Source organism: Cicer arietinum, chromosome 2, assembly GCF_000331145.2.
Source record: "Cicer arietinum cultivar CDC Frontier isolate Library 1 chromosome 2, Cicar.CDCFrontier_v2.0, whole genome shotgun sequence".
Taxonomy (NCBI): Eukaryota; Viridiplantae; Streptophyta; class Magnoliopsida; order Fabales; family Fabaceae; genus Cicer; species Cicer arietinum.
Genome location: NC_021161.2, coordinates 5,674,181 through 5,690,929, shown reverse-complemented (window position 1 = coordinate 5,690,929; position 16,749 = coordinate 5,674,181). Strand labels below are relative to the sequence as shown.

General features: G+C 29.6%; 2 protein-coding genes across 2 annotated transcripts; one reads left to right on the top strand and one right to left on the bottom strand.

Annotated features, from left to right (window-relative positions):
* Positions 1-528: 528 nt before the first annotated feature.
* Positions 529-3,195, top strand: LOC101491090 (beta-glucuronosyltransferase GlcAT14B). Its single transcript, XM_004489593.4, has 4 exons — positions 529-1,132; positions 1,324-1,399; positions 1,884-1,999; positions 2,411-3,195. The coding sequence occupies exons 1-4, from the start codon at positions 634-636 to the stop codon at positions 2,923-2,925; spliced, it is 1,206 nt and encodes a 401-aa protein (XP_004489650.1). The 5' UTR covers positions 529-633; the 3' UTR covers positions 2,926-3,195.
* Positions 3,196-7,401: 4,206 nt separating this feature from the next.
* On the bottom strand, positions 7,402-10,954 carry LOC101490761 (multiple C2 domain and transmembrane region protein 14). Its single transcript, XM_004489592.4, has 2 exons — positions 9,488-10,954; positions 7,402-9,111 (listed from the first exon to the last, which is right to left on the bottom strand). Exons 1-2 carry the CDS (start codon positions 10,832-10,834, stop codon positions 7,504-7,506), a joined length of 2,955 nt encoding a protein of 984 aa, XP_004489649.1. The 5' UTR covers positions 10,835-10,954; the 3' UTR covers positions 7,402-7,503.
* Between the last annotated feature and the right edge of the window lie 5,795 nt (positions 10,955-16,749).

Sequence of the window (16,749 nt, the reverse complement as noted above, 5' to 3'; positions counted from 1 at the left end):
CATGGTTGGTTGTAAAAAATTGTGGTTCAATATTGTCTATACGATTTCAATCACGATAGCATAAACATAAAAAGCTTGATTTCGAAATCACTGCATGGTCTAAAACTAAAATTAAGTATATAATTAAGAATCTATTTAAAAGAAAGTGTATAATTAAGAATGATTCCTCTAAACTTTGATGCTCAATAAAAATCAGGCCATACAAGTGTGGAATACAAGTTTTCTTGTATTAATTAAAGAAAATGATTTGAGTGGTAATTATAACCCACATATGGTAGTGAATCAAAATCATGGATCATTATTATTGTAATTAAACCTTAAAGAGCTAAACAATAATAATTTTTTCTTTACTTTACAAACTTCTTAGTTCCATCTGAATGTGGCATAGAATATGAGTCTCTACCTAACAATTTGTTGACACATGGAGAGGCCTTGTTTTATAAGAAAAGAATTTACAACAAAAAATGTAAACCACACACTTCAAAATTTCAAGTCCCATTATATTCACTTTCCAACTAATTAAGTGCCTTTATTAAAGCATTTAACTACCTCTTTATTACTCAACTCCTCTAATTTCTTCTTTTAACTTTCTCTCCCATACCCAAATTTAATTTCTTTACAATTATCTCTCAAATGGGTATCAAAATTTTCATAATTTCTTCTATCATAACCTCAACATTGTTCTTTGTTTTTTACATTCCCACCAAATTAACCATATCATTACCAACCTCAAACATTAGGCCAAAAATTAATAACATTTTTAATATTTCCAATACCAACAAAACATATCCAATTAGTTTTGCTTACTTGATTTCAGGTTCAAAGGGAGATTCTTTGAAGATTAAAAGATTGTTGAAGGCTTTGTATCATCCAGGGAACTATTATTTAATTCATATGGATCATGGTGCCCCAAATAAAGATCATAAGGATGTGATTAAATATGTGACTAATGAACCTATTTTTGGTCAAGTAGGAAATGTTTGGATTGTAAAAAAAAGTAATTTTGTTACTTATAGAGGTCCAACTATGCTTTCTACAACTCTTCATGCTATGGCAATGCTTCTTAGGAGTTGTCAATGGGATTGGTTTATTAATCTTAGTGCTTCTGATTATCCTTTGGTAACACAAGATGGTATGGTGAGTGGCCTTTAATGTTTATGTTTATAACAATTACATCATTTAATTTTAGTTTATTTTTTGACTAAATTATCATGCATTGTATGATGCTTTTGGATTTTTGGTTTTTTTCTTTAAATAACTTTGGATTGTATTTTTTATGATTGACTCAATGTGAAGTTAACTTTAAAATTTTTAAATTTTCAGATTTGATTCAAGCCTTTTCTGGGGTTCCAAAGGATATTAATTTCATTCACCATAGTAGTCACTTGGGTTGGAAATTGTAAGTATTAACATTGTTTCATTCCAAGAATTTCCTTTAAAGGAATCACAAATTTAGTCTCTAACATTAATTTATGGAATTGAAAATATTATATTATAGAAATTCTCTTGGATTGGTCAATTTTATGCATAAAGTTAAGCATAAAGTTAAAAAGAGATTAATTTTTGCAGATGTATGCAGAGATAGTTTAATTTATCAAAAAAAAAAATATAATCGATGTTTTTTAATTTCACATTTCATTGTAAAATTTCAATTATTTGACAAAGTTATATGTCGCATATAATTTTAGAAACTCTCATGTCACTGTCATCGGTCCACTCGAGTTAAACTTTCAATATCAAATTCCAATTGCGATCTAGATATGTTAAGAACATATAACAAAAACAAAAATGTGCTTGTAAGATGATTTAGGCTCAAATCAAGTTTAATATTTTATGAAATTTAGTTTTACCATAAAGTCTAAGTTCTTATAAATATTTTTCAGTAACAAGAGAGGGAAGCCAATATTTATAGATCCAGCCCTTTATAGCAACAAAAAGTCAGAGATTTGGCAAGTCAATAAACAGAGGAGTCTCCCAACAGCTTTTAAACTCTACACAGGTATCATTTTAATCAATCCTTTAGATGATTAAAGATTGTGCTATTTTGTTGTATGCATGATATGATATGCATCCAATTCCTCTACTCAATGCATTTGTAATTTACCTTTCTAGTCAAGTATTTTAATCATTAAATGACTCATTATATGTAGCATGTGAGGCTCTCAATGAATCTGAATTGACTCATTATATCACTAAATTAATTGCAGTATTAAATTTATTGATAATGTAGATTATTTTACTATGTTATTTTTGAAGAATTAATAAGACCATGTATTGAAAAATTTTAAGGCATTTGAAAAAGTGAAACGAGTCTTATAAAAAAGAATAAGAAAAATCATAAAAGAGTCTTATACTTAAAGATAGAGGTAGTAATAATTCATTAACTTTTTATCATTATTAAAAAATTCAGGTTCAGCTTGGACAATGCTATCAAGATCATTTGTTGAGTATTGCATTATTGGTTGGGAAAATTTACCAAGGATCCTCCTCCTATACTACACTAATTTTGTGTCATCACCAGAAGGTTATTTCCAAACATTAATATGCAATTCTAAAGACTACAAAAACACCACAGCTAATAGTGATCTACATTACATTACTTGGGATAATCCTCCAAAACAACATCCAAAATCTCTTGGACTCAGAGATTATAGGAAAATGGTTTTGAGCAATCGTCCATTTGCTAGAAAATTTAAGAGAAATGATATTGTTCTTGATAAAATTGATAGAGAGCTTTTGAAAAGGCATCATGGACAATTTTCTTTTGGAGGATGGTGTTCACAAGATGGAAAAAATAGAACATGTCATGCTTTGAAATTTGAGAATTATGGTGTTCTTAAGCCTAGTTTGGCCTCAAAAAAGTTGAAAAATATGCTCTCAAATATTCTTTCTCTTAAAAAATTTCACAAACAACAATGTCGGTAACCTTCTGAACTCGAATGCTGACACATACATCATATATGACACATAAATTGACACGTTGATATCGATATTAATTTAAAATAATGAATTAAATAAATGTAATCAATATATAAATATTTTGTTGACGGCTTGTAAAAAATTTCATTATAATGGATACATTTTGTGAATATAGAAATAATATGGTTACTCTATCTATTGTAAGAGCGTGATATCGAATTGTGATGTTGTGAGGACTATGTTGGTGTGTAATACAATACAATACCTTTGGAAGTATGTTTAGAGTCTTGACACTTTCTAATAGATTCTAGGAAGTTAAACTTTGTGAAAATATTTTCAGTTTTAACTTTTTAAAATTTGTGTTAAATTTACTTGATAACAAAAATATAAGAGAAACTCTTTTTAATGTCTGCATTTTTTAAAACAATAAAAATGCATACATTCACTATAACTTCGAAAATGCATAATTATTTACTAGAATTTCATCTTTTGGTTCACTTCAAAAAAATTTATTAAAATAAAAGGACATACATTTTATAAAATGAAAATACAATATGTTCATAAAGTAAACACGACTAAAATTACCTATTATAGCTGCAAGACAAAATCATCTACACTAAATAAAGTAATTTGACAAAATAAATTTTTTTGTTTAATTGTGAGGGTACAACAGTTTTACAATAACATTTTGTCCTTTAAATCTTAAATTATTTCATTTTATATATATATATATAATATCATGTATGATAACTTTATATATGTCATGTTGAAATACTATTAATATAACTATTTTTTTAACTAAATATATCTCACATTTGTCTATTTAAATTATACACAATATATTCTAACTGACAAAAATTACATCAAAAATTATTTTTAGTAGTATTTATATTTTTTGTAAGAAAAAAATACATACAATTCAACTTGTTTGTGCAACTAGTTCATGGATACTTTAGAATTGACATAAAATAATTGTAGTGCTACATAAATTCTTCTAGACAAGGTCATCATTTATATCGCAAAGATCATGAACACATAATTAGACATTGATCTTATAGACAAAAACTTGATCAAAGACTATAAGCTCTTGGCTATTGTAATTAAAGTTTTCTTAAAATTGGTCTTTCTCATAGAGCAAAACCATATTTTGTTTCAAGTCACACATGACCTTTGTATTTACAATAATAACTTGGCCCTCACACCGTAACAATATGTTCTACCAGAAAATGGCAAGTGAATTCTAAGCACACCTGAAATATCCTAATATTATTGAAAAGCACAAAAACAATCTTAGCAAATAGTGTGCATAAAATTGTGTTCTTTAGGCAATTAATAGCTATTTCAAATGTTACGAAATACAATAACAATAAAAAACAGTCAACATATAGTACTTATTCATAGACACTCATGTCAGATATCAGATACATTTTTAATATAGAATAAATTAGATACATAAAAAAGCAATCTAAACAATAAGGTCAAAATGTAGCACTAATACTTCAAAGTAAAAGTAGTGTGTTTAATATTCGACATGTGTTAGTGTATGACACTGAAAAATGTCGTTATATTTAAATATTCAATAATTTCTAACTTTTTAAATGATTTTAAATATCTATATATCATTGTCATTATTTGTTATTCGTGATTCAAGCTTCATGCACTCACTCCATCTAAAATATCACTAAAAATAAAACCACAATATATAAAAAAATTACTGTATCTGAATGTAATAAAAAAATAGAAACAAACCTTCCACAAAGGCTATGAAACAAATGATTAATTATAAAATTATGATTTATAAAACTACTCAAATATAGCAGTTATTATTAAAATACAAAAATAACTTTCTAATGTATCAAATTATACACATCCCAAAGTTTCAGATTTAAGCCACAACTATCACAACAAAATCGGTATTTAGCGGCAGTTCCAACCGATGTTAAAAATGACTTTTGTCAATTGAAAAAATAACATAAAAATTGACAACATTATATTATTTAGCGGCAATTTATGCCAACCACCAAAAAGAATATTGTTGTCATTGTCAATAAAATCCCAAAGTCTTAAGTTCCTTTCAAAGTTCTTCTACTAAATTCATAATATTATGCCCCATATTAAAATAATTTATTTAAAAGACATCAGTCTATTATTTTATTATTTTTTTGTAGACTTTAGTGAGGGACAAATAAATCTAATGTTTTGTTAATTGAAATATTTTTTTTGAAAAACTTTTTAAATTAATTTTTCTCGAAAAAATTTCTCAAAAAAATCTAAAATATTTTTTCTCGAAAAATTTCATGAGCAAAATCAAAAAATTCTTTTTCTTGAAAAAATTAATATTTTTTCTCGACTCAAAAAAATTAAAAAAGAAATTGTAAATATTTTTTTATCAAAAATCAACTGCAACATGATTTATCGTCGGTAAAGGAACACAAGACATAAACACAAAAAATAAGTGCATTCTTTATTCTAAAGCACCCAATATAGAAATATCATTACATGAAAAAGTAACCAATTGAAGTAATCAAGTTGTTAATGTACTTCAAATAACTAGGATTTTCACCATAAGTAAATTAAAGAGGATATTAAACTATTTCATTACAAGCATAAGGACCAATTCTCATGAGTACATAGAGGACTGCTAATTGTTGCACTAGCTTTATGTTGAACCCCCAATAACATAACCATAATTTTACAACATTTTGAAGATACATAACTCAAGCTAATTCATTCACAAACGACTTAAACAAAGCTCAAAATTTCAAACTGACATGCTAGTGTCAATTGCTTACCCTTAGAGTAAGTGTAATCACCATAGCTGTTCAAAGAAAATATTGCATAAAGAAAAAACAAGCGATGTAAAGCAACATAGAGTACCTAGAAGAAAGTTTACAACAATTGTGTGCAATTCTTTCATATTATTTGAGATAAACAGTTTGCATATCCATACTCTAAAACTATCCAAAGATTATTTCTCTGTCAATTTAAATTTCTGGTGCCAAATAAACAACCTCCTGTAATCAAAGATAGAAAAACAATTACTAAAACTATTCATTTTTTTTCCTTCAAAAAATATCAAAATTTCCAAGAACAGAAAAAGGAGAGATTTAGCATAAATAGTATGTTCTACCTCATATTTTTATTTAGCCATTAGCATAGAGGTCTTGAAACAGAAGCTGGATTGAAAAGAAAATACAAACTTAAAAGACAATAAACTACAAACACATTGCAATAATAATAGCAAAAGAATCAAAGCTAGTAACTGTTTTCTCACATGAATGTCTGACTCAAATTGGTTGGTCCATCCAGGAGGAAGCTGTAAATAATATCAAAAGAGGTTTGAAATCAATCAATCATCATCAAAACGGATGATCATCATAATATAAACCAATAGAAAAATAAAAAAATTATCTTCCAAGTCATAACATAAACTCATAACTCATATTAGCATGGACACAAACTCATAACTTGGAATAGCAACAATGCATCAAACTCAGAATACATCAGAGTATTAAAACAGTTCGCATAAACTTAATGAATAACTCAATTTGCAAAGACAGTTACACAAACTCCAAATCAATAAAGCACACACAAAACAAACAACAAAATGTTTACCTTTAACAGAAGCAGTTGCTTAGCGCCTCTGCTATCTTCGCGCGCAGGTCTTGTCGCAAAAGAAACCATTAACGCTCATAGGTGTCGTGTCGCACACGTGTGTACTGACAGAAAATAGCGCATAATTTGTTGTTTGACATCAGTCAGGTGCGACCAATTAGTGAAAGAGTAAAACAAGATCACAACATCTATTTCTCCCAACTCTGAAGCCAATGTAAATACACTAAAAAATCTGCATCTTTATGACAGAATTAGAACCCTTTAAATGAAATCTTTTTCAGAAAGGACATTGCATTGGCTTTGTCTCAAACAATTTATATGAAATTAGCTAACATCTATCGATTAATTAAACATATTCAAGTTATTTAATCTATTTAAACTGCTTTTGAAGGAGAGAAAAACCTTGCTAACATGTTTTGATCAGAATCTTACAAACTGAAATTGTGCATTTACTGATTATAAAGCATGATTCAGGAAAGATAAATCAAGAACAAAATCACTAATAATTTAGACCAAAATTGAAATCATTGCCATACAACTACCAAACAATAGAAAGAAATTGAAAGCAAGAGCCTTTTTTAAACTTTTTGCTTAGCATTGAAGCATTGCCACATTGGCTATATCCACAGACAAATAAAAAAGCGGAACATATGATATATTTAATTAGGATGCGATCTTAATTCTCTAAATGACTGCATTTACTTAGATTCAAATATGCTACACCAATGGTTATTGACAATTAGCTTTTTTTATCTTTTTTTCATTGTTTTTAGTCCACAAACAGTAATCTTTTATTCACCTTTAGAACATACACCAAGAACACTTTTTTCCTTATAACAAATAAATTGAATAAAACTCATTAATCAATTGAATAAAACTCTTCATATATATAAAGAATATAAACAAAAATATCATTACAAAAATTCAGTGTCACCCAACCAATGAACTAATTATAAAAACTAATATTCACTACATAATCTGATCAGAAAACGACGGCAGTCTACGATAAAAGTTAGCCGAAATAGACGGCATGTCGTTGCGGAACTTCGGGTGTCGCATATAATAAAATCCGCCGAAAAGCACAAACACTCTAAACGGCATTGCATAAAACACCAACGACGCAACCAAACACATCAACGCAAATATTCCAGTAGCACGTGGGTCTCTCCAACTAAACAAAGCTTCCAATCTCTCTCCCTGTGTTGCCACATCACCAAGTAAAGTTTGAGCCCTCCCCGCAAGCGCACGCACCCTATCGTACCTCATCCTAACCACCTCACTAGATCTTGTAGTTGGAAACCCATCAAACTCTTCATCAAGTTCATCGAGGTTCACCATGTCCACGTAAGACATTCTGGGATCCATATTCTGGGGGACCCTCGGTCTGTTTCTAAACCTCAATAGTAAAATCAGAAAAGAATACATGAAAATAGTTGGAAGTATCAAGTAAGGACAAAACACAATCGCTATAAGAAGGGCATGAACTAAAACCGTTGTGGGTGGATGTATCCACGTGCTAATCCCATCTAACCAACGAAAAACCGATGTGGCACGTGACAAAAAACCCATTAGTCGAAACCAATTCGCCTTACTTCTCCTCATGCTCCACATGTGAGTATCCGAGTCAAGCATGAATTGAACCACTTCATGACCCAAAGGTGGTTCAGACCGGGCTAACCGAGCCGTTACTATCTTCATAGCAGTTTGTCTTAAAACATCTTGTTGGGCTGGGCCAAATGGACGAACATAATGCATTCTTGGTAGTATTGGACTTGTGTAGGCTTGCATTAAACTCAACCATGAAGAACATGAAAATCTCACAGCAATTTCTATCTCACCCATTCTCTTCGCGCCACCTGGTAGTAAAACAATCAATGAATAGGAATTAACATAAACACGGTTAGTCTCCAGTGTAGACAACCGCACACGAATTTTCCCTATTCTTACATCTCTATGATTGTTATTACCATATCTTCCATTATCGAATACTCCAATCGTTAACACCGTGCAAGGATCATAAACATCCCATGTGTATTGTTCATTCCATCTTGGGTTAAACCGGTCAACAATGGTCCGGGTTCGAATCCATTTAGGTCCATATTTAGCAACCACATAAGCATCGGTAGTGCCACGTGTACCGTCTTTTGTTTTCACAGGAAGAAGATTCGTTGCGCCGCGAATTCCAACTTCGAGTAAACCGATCGGTGGTTTTGTTAATTGCTTTGCTGAGGCGCGTACGTCACTAGTCACGTGAGCTGCTTCGTCTATCACGTGATACCCACCTTCTAAACAAACGCGAACATGCATTCTACCCGTGTAAGAAGAAGATGAATCGGCCCCGTTTTTTTCTTCGGTAGAAAGGTTGAACCATCTTGACTTTGCTTCCGTTCGATCATCGAGTCTTCGTTCAATGGACGATACGTGGATTTTTGTTTTGCCTATTGATTTTGAGTTTGACGCATCTTCCACTGTCAGAACTAAAATCGGCTCAAATGGCTCAGAAACTACAAATACAAGATCTTCGTTCCATGTTGGGTTAGCCGAACCAAGTAAGACACTTCTTCCGGTTCTAAAAGTCTGATAAACAAATTTATGTATACACTCACTCAGATATTATTTAGAATAAAAAATATACAAAAAATATCAATTAACACATTAATTCTTGCAGTATTTTAAATATTTTTTTCAAATATAGATATTGTTAAACACTATATATAATTACTAATATTAAAAATAAAATAAAAAATTGAAAACAAATACTTTAAAAAGTATCAAAAAAAAGTTACCAAAAACAATATTCAGTTTAAAAATATAATTTAACTCTCAAACTTTTTTTTTCAACATGAATTATTATTATTTTATTTGTAAACAAGACAAACAATTCTCGTAAAGTAAGCACTGAAGTCATATAAAATTATATAAAATTTCCCAAAAGACAAAAAAAGAGACAAACCTGTAAGCCGAGCTGAGCTTTAACATAAAGTTCAGGACACCTAGCTTCGGAACACGAACCTATCTGTAAATCTTGGGTTTGGATAACCGTTAGTCTCAAATACCAAAGCTTTGGAGAAAGATACACTTTCGATCTCGTCTCCGGGATCAAACCTCCGGAATCAGACTGCCAAGACTCTTGAAAAGTTTCGTCGGCCTGAGTTCCGATCCAAACAGCAACCATGACGTCATTTCCCGGCGATGTTTCCGATTCCAAAGTATACCATTGCGGAGCAAGAGGACTATCCGGTGGAACTCTCTTCGGTACTTCTTGCAAATCAAACGACACCGTTCCAAGACACAACTCCGTTTTCTGTCCACCTTCTTTATTCTCTTCAGACCAAACGGAAACCTCTAAAGACGTTGAATTGAGTCCTTCTTTATCAAAGGCAAAAACTTGATCCCAATCTTTACCTTCTTTCTCGTTCTTTGTTTTCACACTGTGTGTTCCTATCACAAGCTTTGAAAACACTGTTGAAAGATTTCCAGATTTGGCTATCTTCGCCTTCACCACACGAACATAGACAAACTGCATCATATCCACGAGATCGTACGCGCTTCTGCTTCGATCATTGCTTAAAGATCGAAGATCGTGATTGCTCACATTCAGATTAGCACTTTTCTGTATAATTTCAAATTGGTTTTCCTTCAATTTTACCTTCTCCGTTTCAGCAATTGGTGGATTCTCAACCTCAGGTGTCGGTGCCGGTGACGGTCCCGTTGCCGGAGTTTCCTCTGTTGGCTTTTGATTTTCCTCTTCTTTAGGTTCCTTTTCTTGTTCTTTCTTTTCCTCTTCTTTAACATTTTCTTCTTTTTTGTCACCGTCTTGACCGGTTTCCAGCAACTTCTCTTCAGCCTTGTCTTCTTTCTTCTCATCACCATCACCGGCTGTTTCAGTAACCGTTACAGCCAAGTCAACGTAACAAACTTTGAGTCCAAGTTCACCTCTAATCTGAGAGAAAACGCTCCTCTTCTCCAACGGATAGTAAACAACGACTTCCTCACCTGACTTTACAACGGTACTTCCAGATATTTTCACTTTTCCTAGAAAGGTGTTTCTCTTTCCAGATTTCTTATCATTGTAAAGATTGACTTCAAGCATTTCTGAAACCATGGATTCTTTGTTAAGAAGTAAGAATTCGAGTTTTTCGTTCCATTCCGGATTGAGATCTCTTAGTTTTGTTGTGGTTCTCTTTCTTTCCCCATCAAAATCAACGATCGCATATGCACTTGCCGTGCCTTGACCATCCTTTGGCATCAAGTTCTTAGCATTAACGACTTCTACGATGAGTTTTCTTATAAAACTCATTGTTGTTCTAGATTAAAGTTGTTCTAGATTAAAGGTTTGTTGTTTGAAAGAACGTGAAAAAACAGAGTAAGAGTGAATTGAGAGTTGAGAGAGAAAGTAAAGTAATGAATGAATGAATGAAGTACTGATCGAGTATGTTGAAGAGGTTTTTATAGGACAAGAACTGAGACAAGGCCCAGACTCCTACGGGAGGCCCAGACACTTACGGGCCCATAGTTTTTAAATAAAAATCATATTGTTTAAGAAAATAATAATCATTTTTATAAATTTTAATATTTTTTTTACCATTATTTAAAAAAATTATTAAAAATATTTATTTTTACTGTAATTATTTATAAATAACTCTCATTTAAGTAATTTATATGTGATATTATATTAAACTTATTTAGATAATTTTCATAAAAAATAAACAGAAAACAACATCAATTTTTTTCAAAATCTCTAAATTATTAAATATTAAAATTATATATTTTTTAAATATAATATGTAATAAACTAGTTTTACATTGTTTTATTTGAAATAATTTTTTAATTTAGATTTTTAAAAATTCATAAAACTTACTTCTATGTAACATATGTGAATTATTACTCTTTCTCGCAATGGTTAATTGCTAATCACTTGAGCAAAATCATAATTAATTATATTAAATAGATTACTATAAATTATTATTTTATATTTATTAATTATCCATTAAGCTTCATTGTAATTTAAAATTTTCACACTGACTCATTAAATTAAACCCAAAACTTAAAATCCACGAGCATCAACCGATTCAACCATGCAACTCGATTTAAATTTAGTTACAAAATCTTGTATAAATTATAAACATAAATTAAAGTATAAGAGTATTAAATACTAGAGGCACGCATCTTGTCAGAACCGTACATATAGCGGTTATTTCCTAACATAACACGTTCAAGTTAATAAATTAATTATTTAATGTTATCTCCTACTAGTTACCTGTTTATAATTGGCACAGAAACAAAGCAACGTTCACATTTGCAGTCATTGCTATTACAAGTCGATTTTTTTATCCGTAGACAAAGGCAACATGCACATCCAAAGAGAAAACAAACAAAGGGATTAAGATACAATAAAGAAATTAATATATAATACTATAGGAACTGAATTTCATGAGAATCTATGTTTAATTATTAATTAAGTGAAGAAGACAATAACTTGAGTTTGACCTGTGCTGACTCACACACACCAAACTAACATGTGGTAGTGTGATTAAAAAAACTCAAATATCCAGTGTACTATATATTACCCAAAATTGATTGAGTATTAATTGAATATACATACTCTCGCCTAAACAATTTGTTGGATTTCTTGGTTTTGTAACTTAACAATAGAACAGTGTAATATTGGCCGAGGTACGCCTTTGAATTTAAAAAAAACTTACATTTGTTTACATGATATTAAAAGAAAGAAGGGAAAAAAATAGAAAAGGAATTAAATTGCTAAATCCTTCAAAAGACCATTCATAGCGTCAAGTCAAAATAGTCGAGGAGCATCAAGTCAAAATAGTTGAGGATAAGAGAAAAGCTGACTTATAAACTACACTTAAAATTCATTTAGGCACATCTTAAAAGATCATTGTAAGACTACGAGATAAAAGTCAATGATACCCATTGAGGGTTGTCCATCTAAAACTATTTTTCACACTTTAAAGAAAAATATTTTAGAGTCACGATGCATTTAGATTGATACACTAAAAATATATATTATTTAATTATTCAAAAATAAATATTATTTAATTATTTTAAAATAAATATTATTTAATTTTTTTATTTCTTTAATTATGTGTGTCTAAATATATGTCTAAGATTTTCTTGTGATTACACAAATATTTCTCTTGAATTTCAACCATATAAGTGATGCACTCATAACAAATGTAACATATACTCTCTTTGTTTATTTTAATAGTTATATTTGCAAAAATTTATTGTTTCTATTTAATTGTCATTTTGAAAGTTAAATATAATTATTAATTATTGGCTTGTCAACTAATTATTCATTACAAAGTAAAATATATCAGATGAAATCATAAATAATTAAGAACATTATAAAAAGTTTATGATGACATAAAAAATAACAAACTTTGTTAATTGTGTTGGTATATAAGATCTCATAAAATGATAATTAAAAATAACATAGAGAAGTAAATTAGATTGTTTCAAAAATACTCTAACAATATCTACTTTCAAAATATTAATTCATAATTTTTTAAAATTATATAAAGATAATAATCAAAATCAATTTTGAAGACTAATGTGCATTTATCACATTTTAATTTCTTAACATAAAAGTAACCTAGTCCAAAATTTATAATATAAAAAGATAGTTAAAAGGAAAAAGCAAGGAAAAGAAAAAATAAATAAAACTGTACGTGCCAGCTTCGTCAGTAAAGTTTCTTTCCAGTTTCCACCAAATGCATTATGCATTTTTGCTTCCAACGTTTATATCATGAACATAGAAAGGCTTCTTTAATCTACCCATCAAATTTAAAATAAAAAGTTACCATGAAACTTCAATTTCTCACCTGCAAACATACATAATCACCTACATCACAATCACTAATACATGACACCGATAGTATTAAAAAAATACACACACTTAAAAAAAATTAACGTGAATATCAATTTTAGAATTTAATTTATATTAACAAATTCCACTGCTAGATGAATATTAATCATTATTTATCGATACTTGAGATATTATTTAATCCAAGACTCTTAGTGCATCTCTTTAATATAAATATTAGAATATATAAAATAATATTTTGATGTGATTTTAAAATATCTCGATATAATATTAAAATATTTTAAATTATTTTTTAAGATCTCTCTTATTATCATTAATAATAATATATCTTAAATTCTTAATATTTTTTTTATTTAAAATCAAATATATGTATGTTTTTAAATAAAAATATTAAGTCATTTGTAATAAGTTACAATAAAAATTATTGTTAATTATTAGTAATAAAAGTTTAAATCGTGTGAAAAAATGATCGACTGAATGAATGTTATCGGCGAGAGTTGAGAGAGTGGGTTCAAGTTTTTCTTATTGTTTCTTTTTTTACCATATTAACTTGGAAAATTGCAAAGATAATTATAAGAAATAAATTTTGTATAAATAAATTTTGTGATATATATAAGAGTGTTACATATTTTAGTATTGTTCAGTCTAGTGTTATGTTTTTGAAGAAGTGTAAAAAAAAAAATCTTTTGTTTTTTTGTTGTAGACTTCTTAGCTAATGCTCGTACATGCTTGCATTCTTCTCGTAGATTTCTGATATAATGTTTACATAATGCTCACATGCTTGCATTCTTCTTGTAGACTTCTGATATAATGTTTACATAATGCTCACGTGCTTGTATTCGCTTTTGATATAATGCTTGCATGCTTGTAATCATGGTTGCTTTGAGTTATAATTACATAGCAAACTTTAATACTTTGTATCATTTGAATAAAAAAAAGTTTGAAACCAAAATTAAAAAAGAGACCGAGTGAATGTTAAAAAAGCTTTATAATTCTTATTTATTTTAAAATTAACAAGTCACTATTAATAGAAATATAAGTATCACTCTACTAATCATCCGTTGCAACCACTTATATCATTATCTACCACCCACCTTCGACCATCATTGTCATAAACTATCTCCTGAAGGAATAATATCAATTATAAGGAAGGGAGTTTGAATTATAATTGCTTTTTTTTTAAACTCCTGAATAAAAATTAAAAGTTTAACTCAATATTGATCTTGGTTATGAACGAAAATTGATTTTGGGTAGTGTAAAACAGTAATATCAATTTTATCAATATAAAAAGACGGTTTAAAGCATATAATAAATAGAGATAGAGATATCACACAAGTATATATCCTGATTCACCCAAACACGGGTTACGTCCAGTCCTCACGAATGTGAGATTTTCTACTAAGTGTTCAAGGCAAGATTGTTCTTGGTTTTCACAGATTAATTTTGATCTTTACACGGTTTCTACCTTTCTACTTAGAAAAGATTTCCTCATATTTACCTTACAATATTTCAGAAAGGATTTTGTAAGATACCTTTGATAACATAAAAGGATTTTTAACACACTACTTAAGCTAAGTTGACAATGTAGCCTTGAGTTAGAAAATAATGATTTTGAGAGAGTTAGAATCTAAGTATTGCTCAACTCTTGTTTGAGAAATAGATTATATATTTAAAACTCAGTTGTTACTGATCTTAACACAACACAAAGAGTAGAACGACAAGCTGGAGAATGATTATGAGAATATCGAGTATGTTTGAAATGATTGATACTTTGCTTGGCACTTTGAGTTGTGTTTTGTTCTTCATTTTGAAAATGTATTTATAGGCTTCAAGAGAGCTTTAGGACAGCTCATTTATCCGTTGAAATAAGGTCAGTTGTCATGGATAAGATCAAACAGAAAGCAAGAGTGTTCAAGCTGAAACCATGAACATTCTTAGCATCCAAGATCGATCTTCGAATTTGGAGATGAGTTGATTTGTTCTTTGTGGTTCTGTCAATTGTTTGAGATGATTTATGTCTTTACGTTAAGTGTGCAGGTCATGACTGAAAGTACAACTTCAATGTACTTTACAACCTGTAAATTTGTACTTGCATTTGCCTTACTTGAAGAATGATCTTGTTTTGTACTTTCCATGAAACATGTATTTGATCCTTCGAATTCAGGAAGACTGCTGACTTAGATTGATCTTTGTTTATCTTGATGAAGGTATGAGATGAATTTAAGCTTCCAGGATCCAATATTTCATAAAGAAAATTGATCATTCTTGTTCTAGACATATGTGGAGAACGTTCTTCATTTTCCAAAAATATCTCAAGAACGATCTTGGTTTTAATAAAGTTTGTCAGGATCGATTTTCGTTTTACTGAAGTATGTCAAGAACGATCTTGGGTTAACTATTTTTGCTTTCTTGATTTTTAATGAGATCTGCTTTGAAATACTTGATACCTAACTTATTTTGACACACTCAAATGCACATGTTAAATACCAAAACACTTAGAATCATAATTAGAATTCTTAATTAATCTTTTGTTTAATTATCATCAAAACATTAATTTGATATTTTGTCTTAACAATCTCCCCCTTTTTTATAATGACAAACAAGTTAATTTTGATTTTAATTTTGATTCTAATAATAATTCAGAGAGTTTTAACAAACGAACTCCCCCTCAATATGTGCTAAACATTTGAACTAAATAATGATTTTTTATTAATGTCACAAAAAAAACTCCTAGATCATTACAGGGTGGTTCAAAAAAAATACAAGTAGATATAAAAAACAGCTACATATCAGTTTTAAAATCTAATAGACTTCTCCCCCTTTGTCATAGCAAAAAGGAGTAGGAGAGCTAAGCTAAAAACAGTAAATCAAAAGGACAAAGAAGGTGAAGAAGCTTCAGAATTCGAGTTTTTTGTTCCATTTAGGAACGTGGAAAAAAACAAAAAAGAATAAGAGTTTGAGTTAGAATGAATTGAGAGAGAAATTGAAAGAACGAATGAATATGAATGAAGTACTGGTGAGAAGTGGGTTGAGGAGGTTTTTATAGGACAACTCTCAAGAAAACTGAGACCTACGGGAGGGTCCAGACTCCTACGAGGCTTATGTTTTTAAGATAAAAATTATATTGTTTAAGAAAATAACACTATTGCTACCAACACCTCCTAAATTACTACTCACACCCCTCAAATGTTAAAAAAATGAAAATGCCCAAATTACCCTTCTATTTATTTCAATCTTCTTCATCTTCATTAACATAACCCATCTTTTTCCTCTTCATTTTATATTCATTATCTTCATTGTTCATCTTCTTCATATTCTTCATTTTGTTCAATCATTATCAACTATCTTCATCAATCATCATCAACCAT

Coding starts and splice junctions, on each gene's coding strand:
- LOC101491090 (XM_004489593.4), top strand. CDS start 634: ATGGGTATCAAAATTTTCATAATTTCTTCTATCATAACCTCAACATTG. Junction 1,133..1,323: donor TCCTTTGGTAACACAAGATG/GTATGGTGAGTG, acceptor TTAAATTTTCAG/ATTTGATTCAAGCCTTTTCT. Junction 2,000..2,410: donor AGCTTTTAAACTCTACACAG/GTATCATTTTAA, acceptor TAAAAAATTCAG/GTTCAGCTTGGACAATGCTA.
- LOC101490761 (XM_004489592.4), bottom strand. CDS start 10,834: ATGAGTTTTATAAGAAAACTCATCGTAGAAGTCGTTAATGCTAAGAAC. Junction 9,112..9,487: donor AAGCTCAGCTCGGCTTACAG/GTTTGTCTCTTT, acceptor TTTGTTTATCAG/ACTTTTAGAACCGGAAGAAG.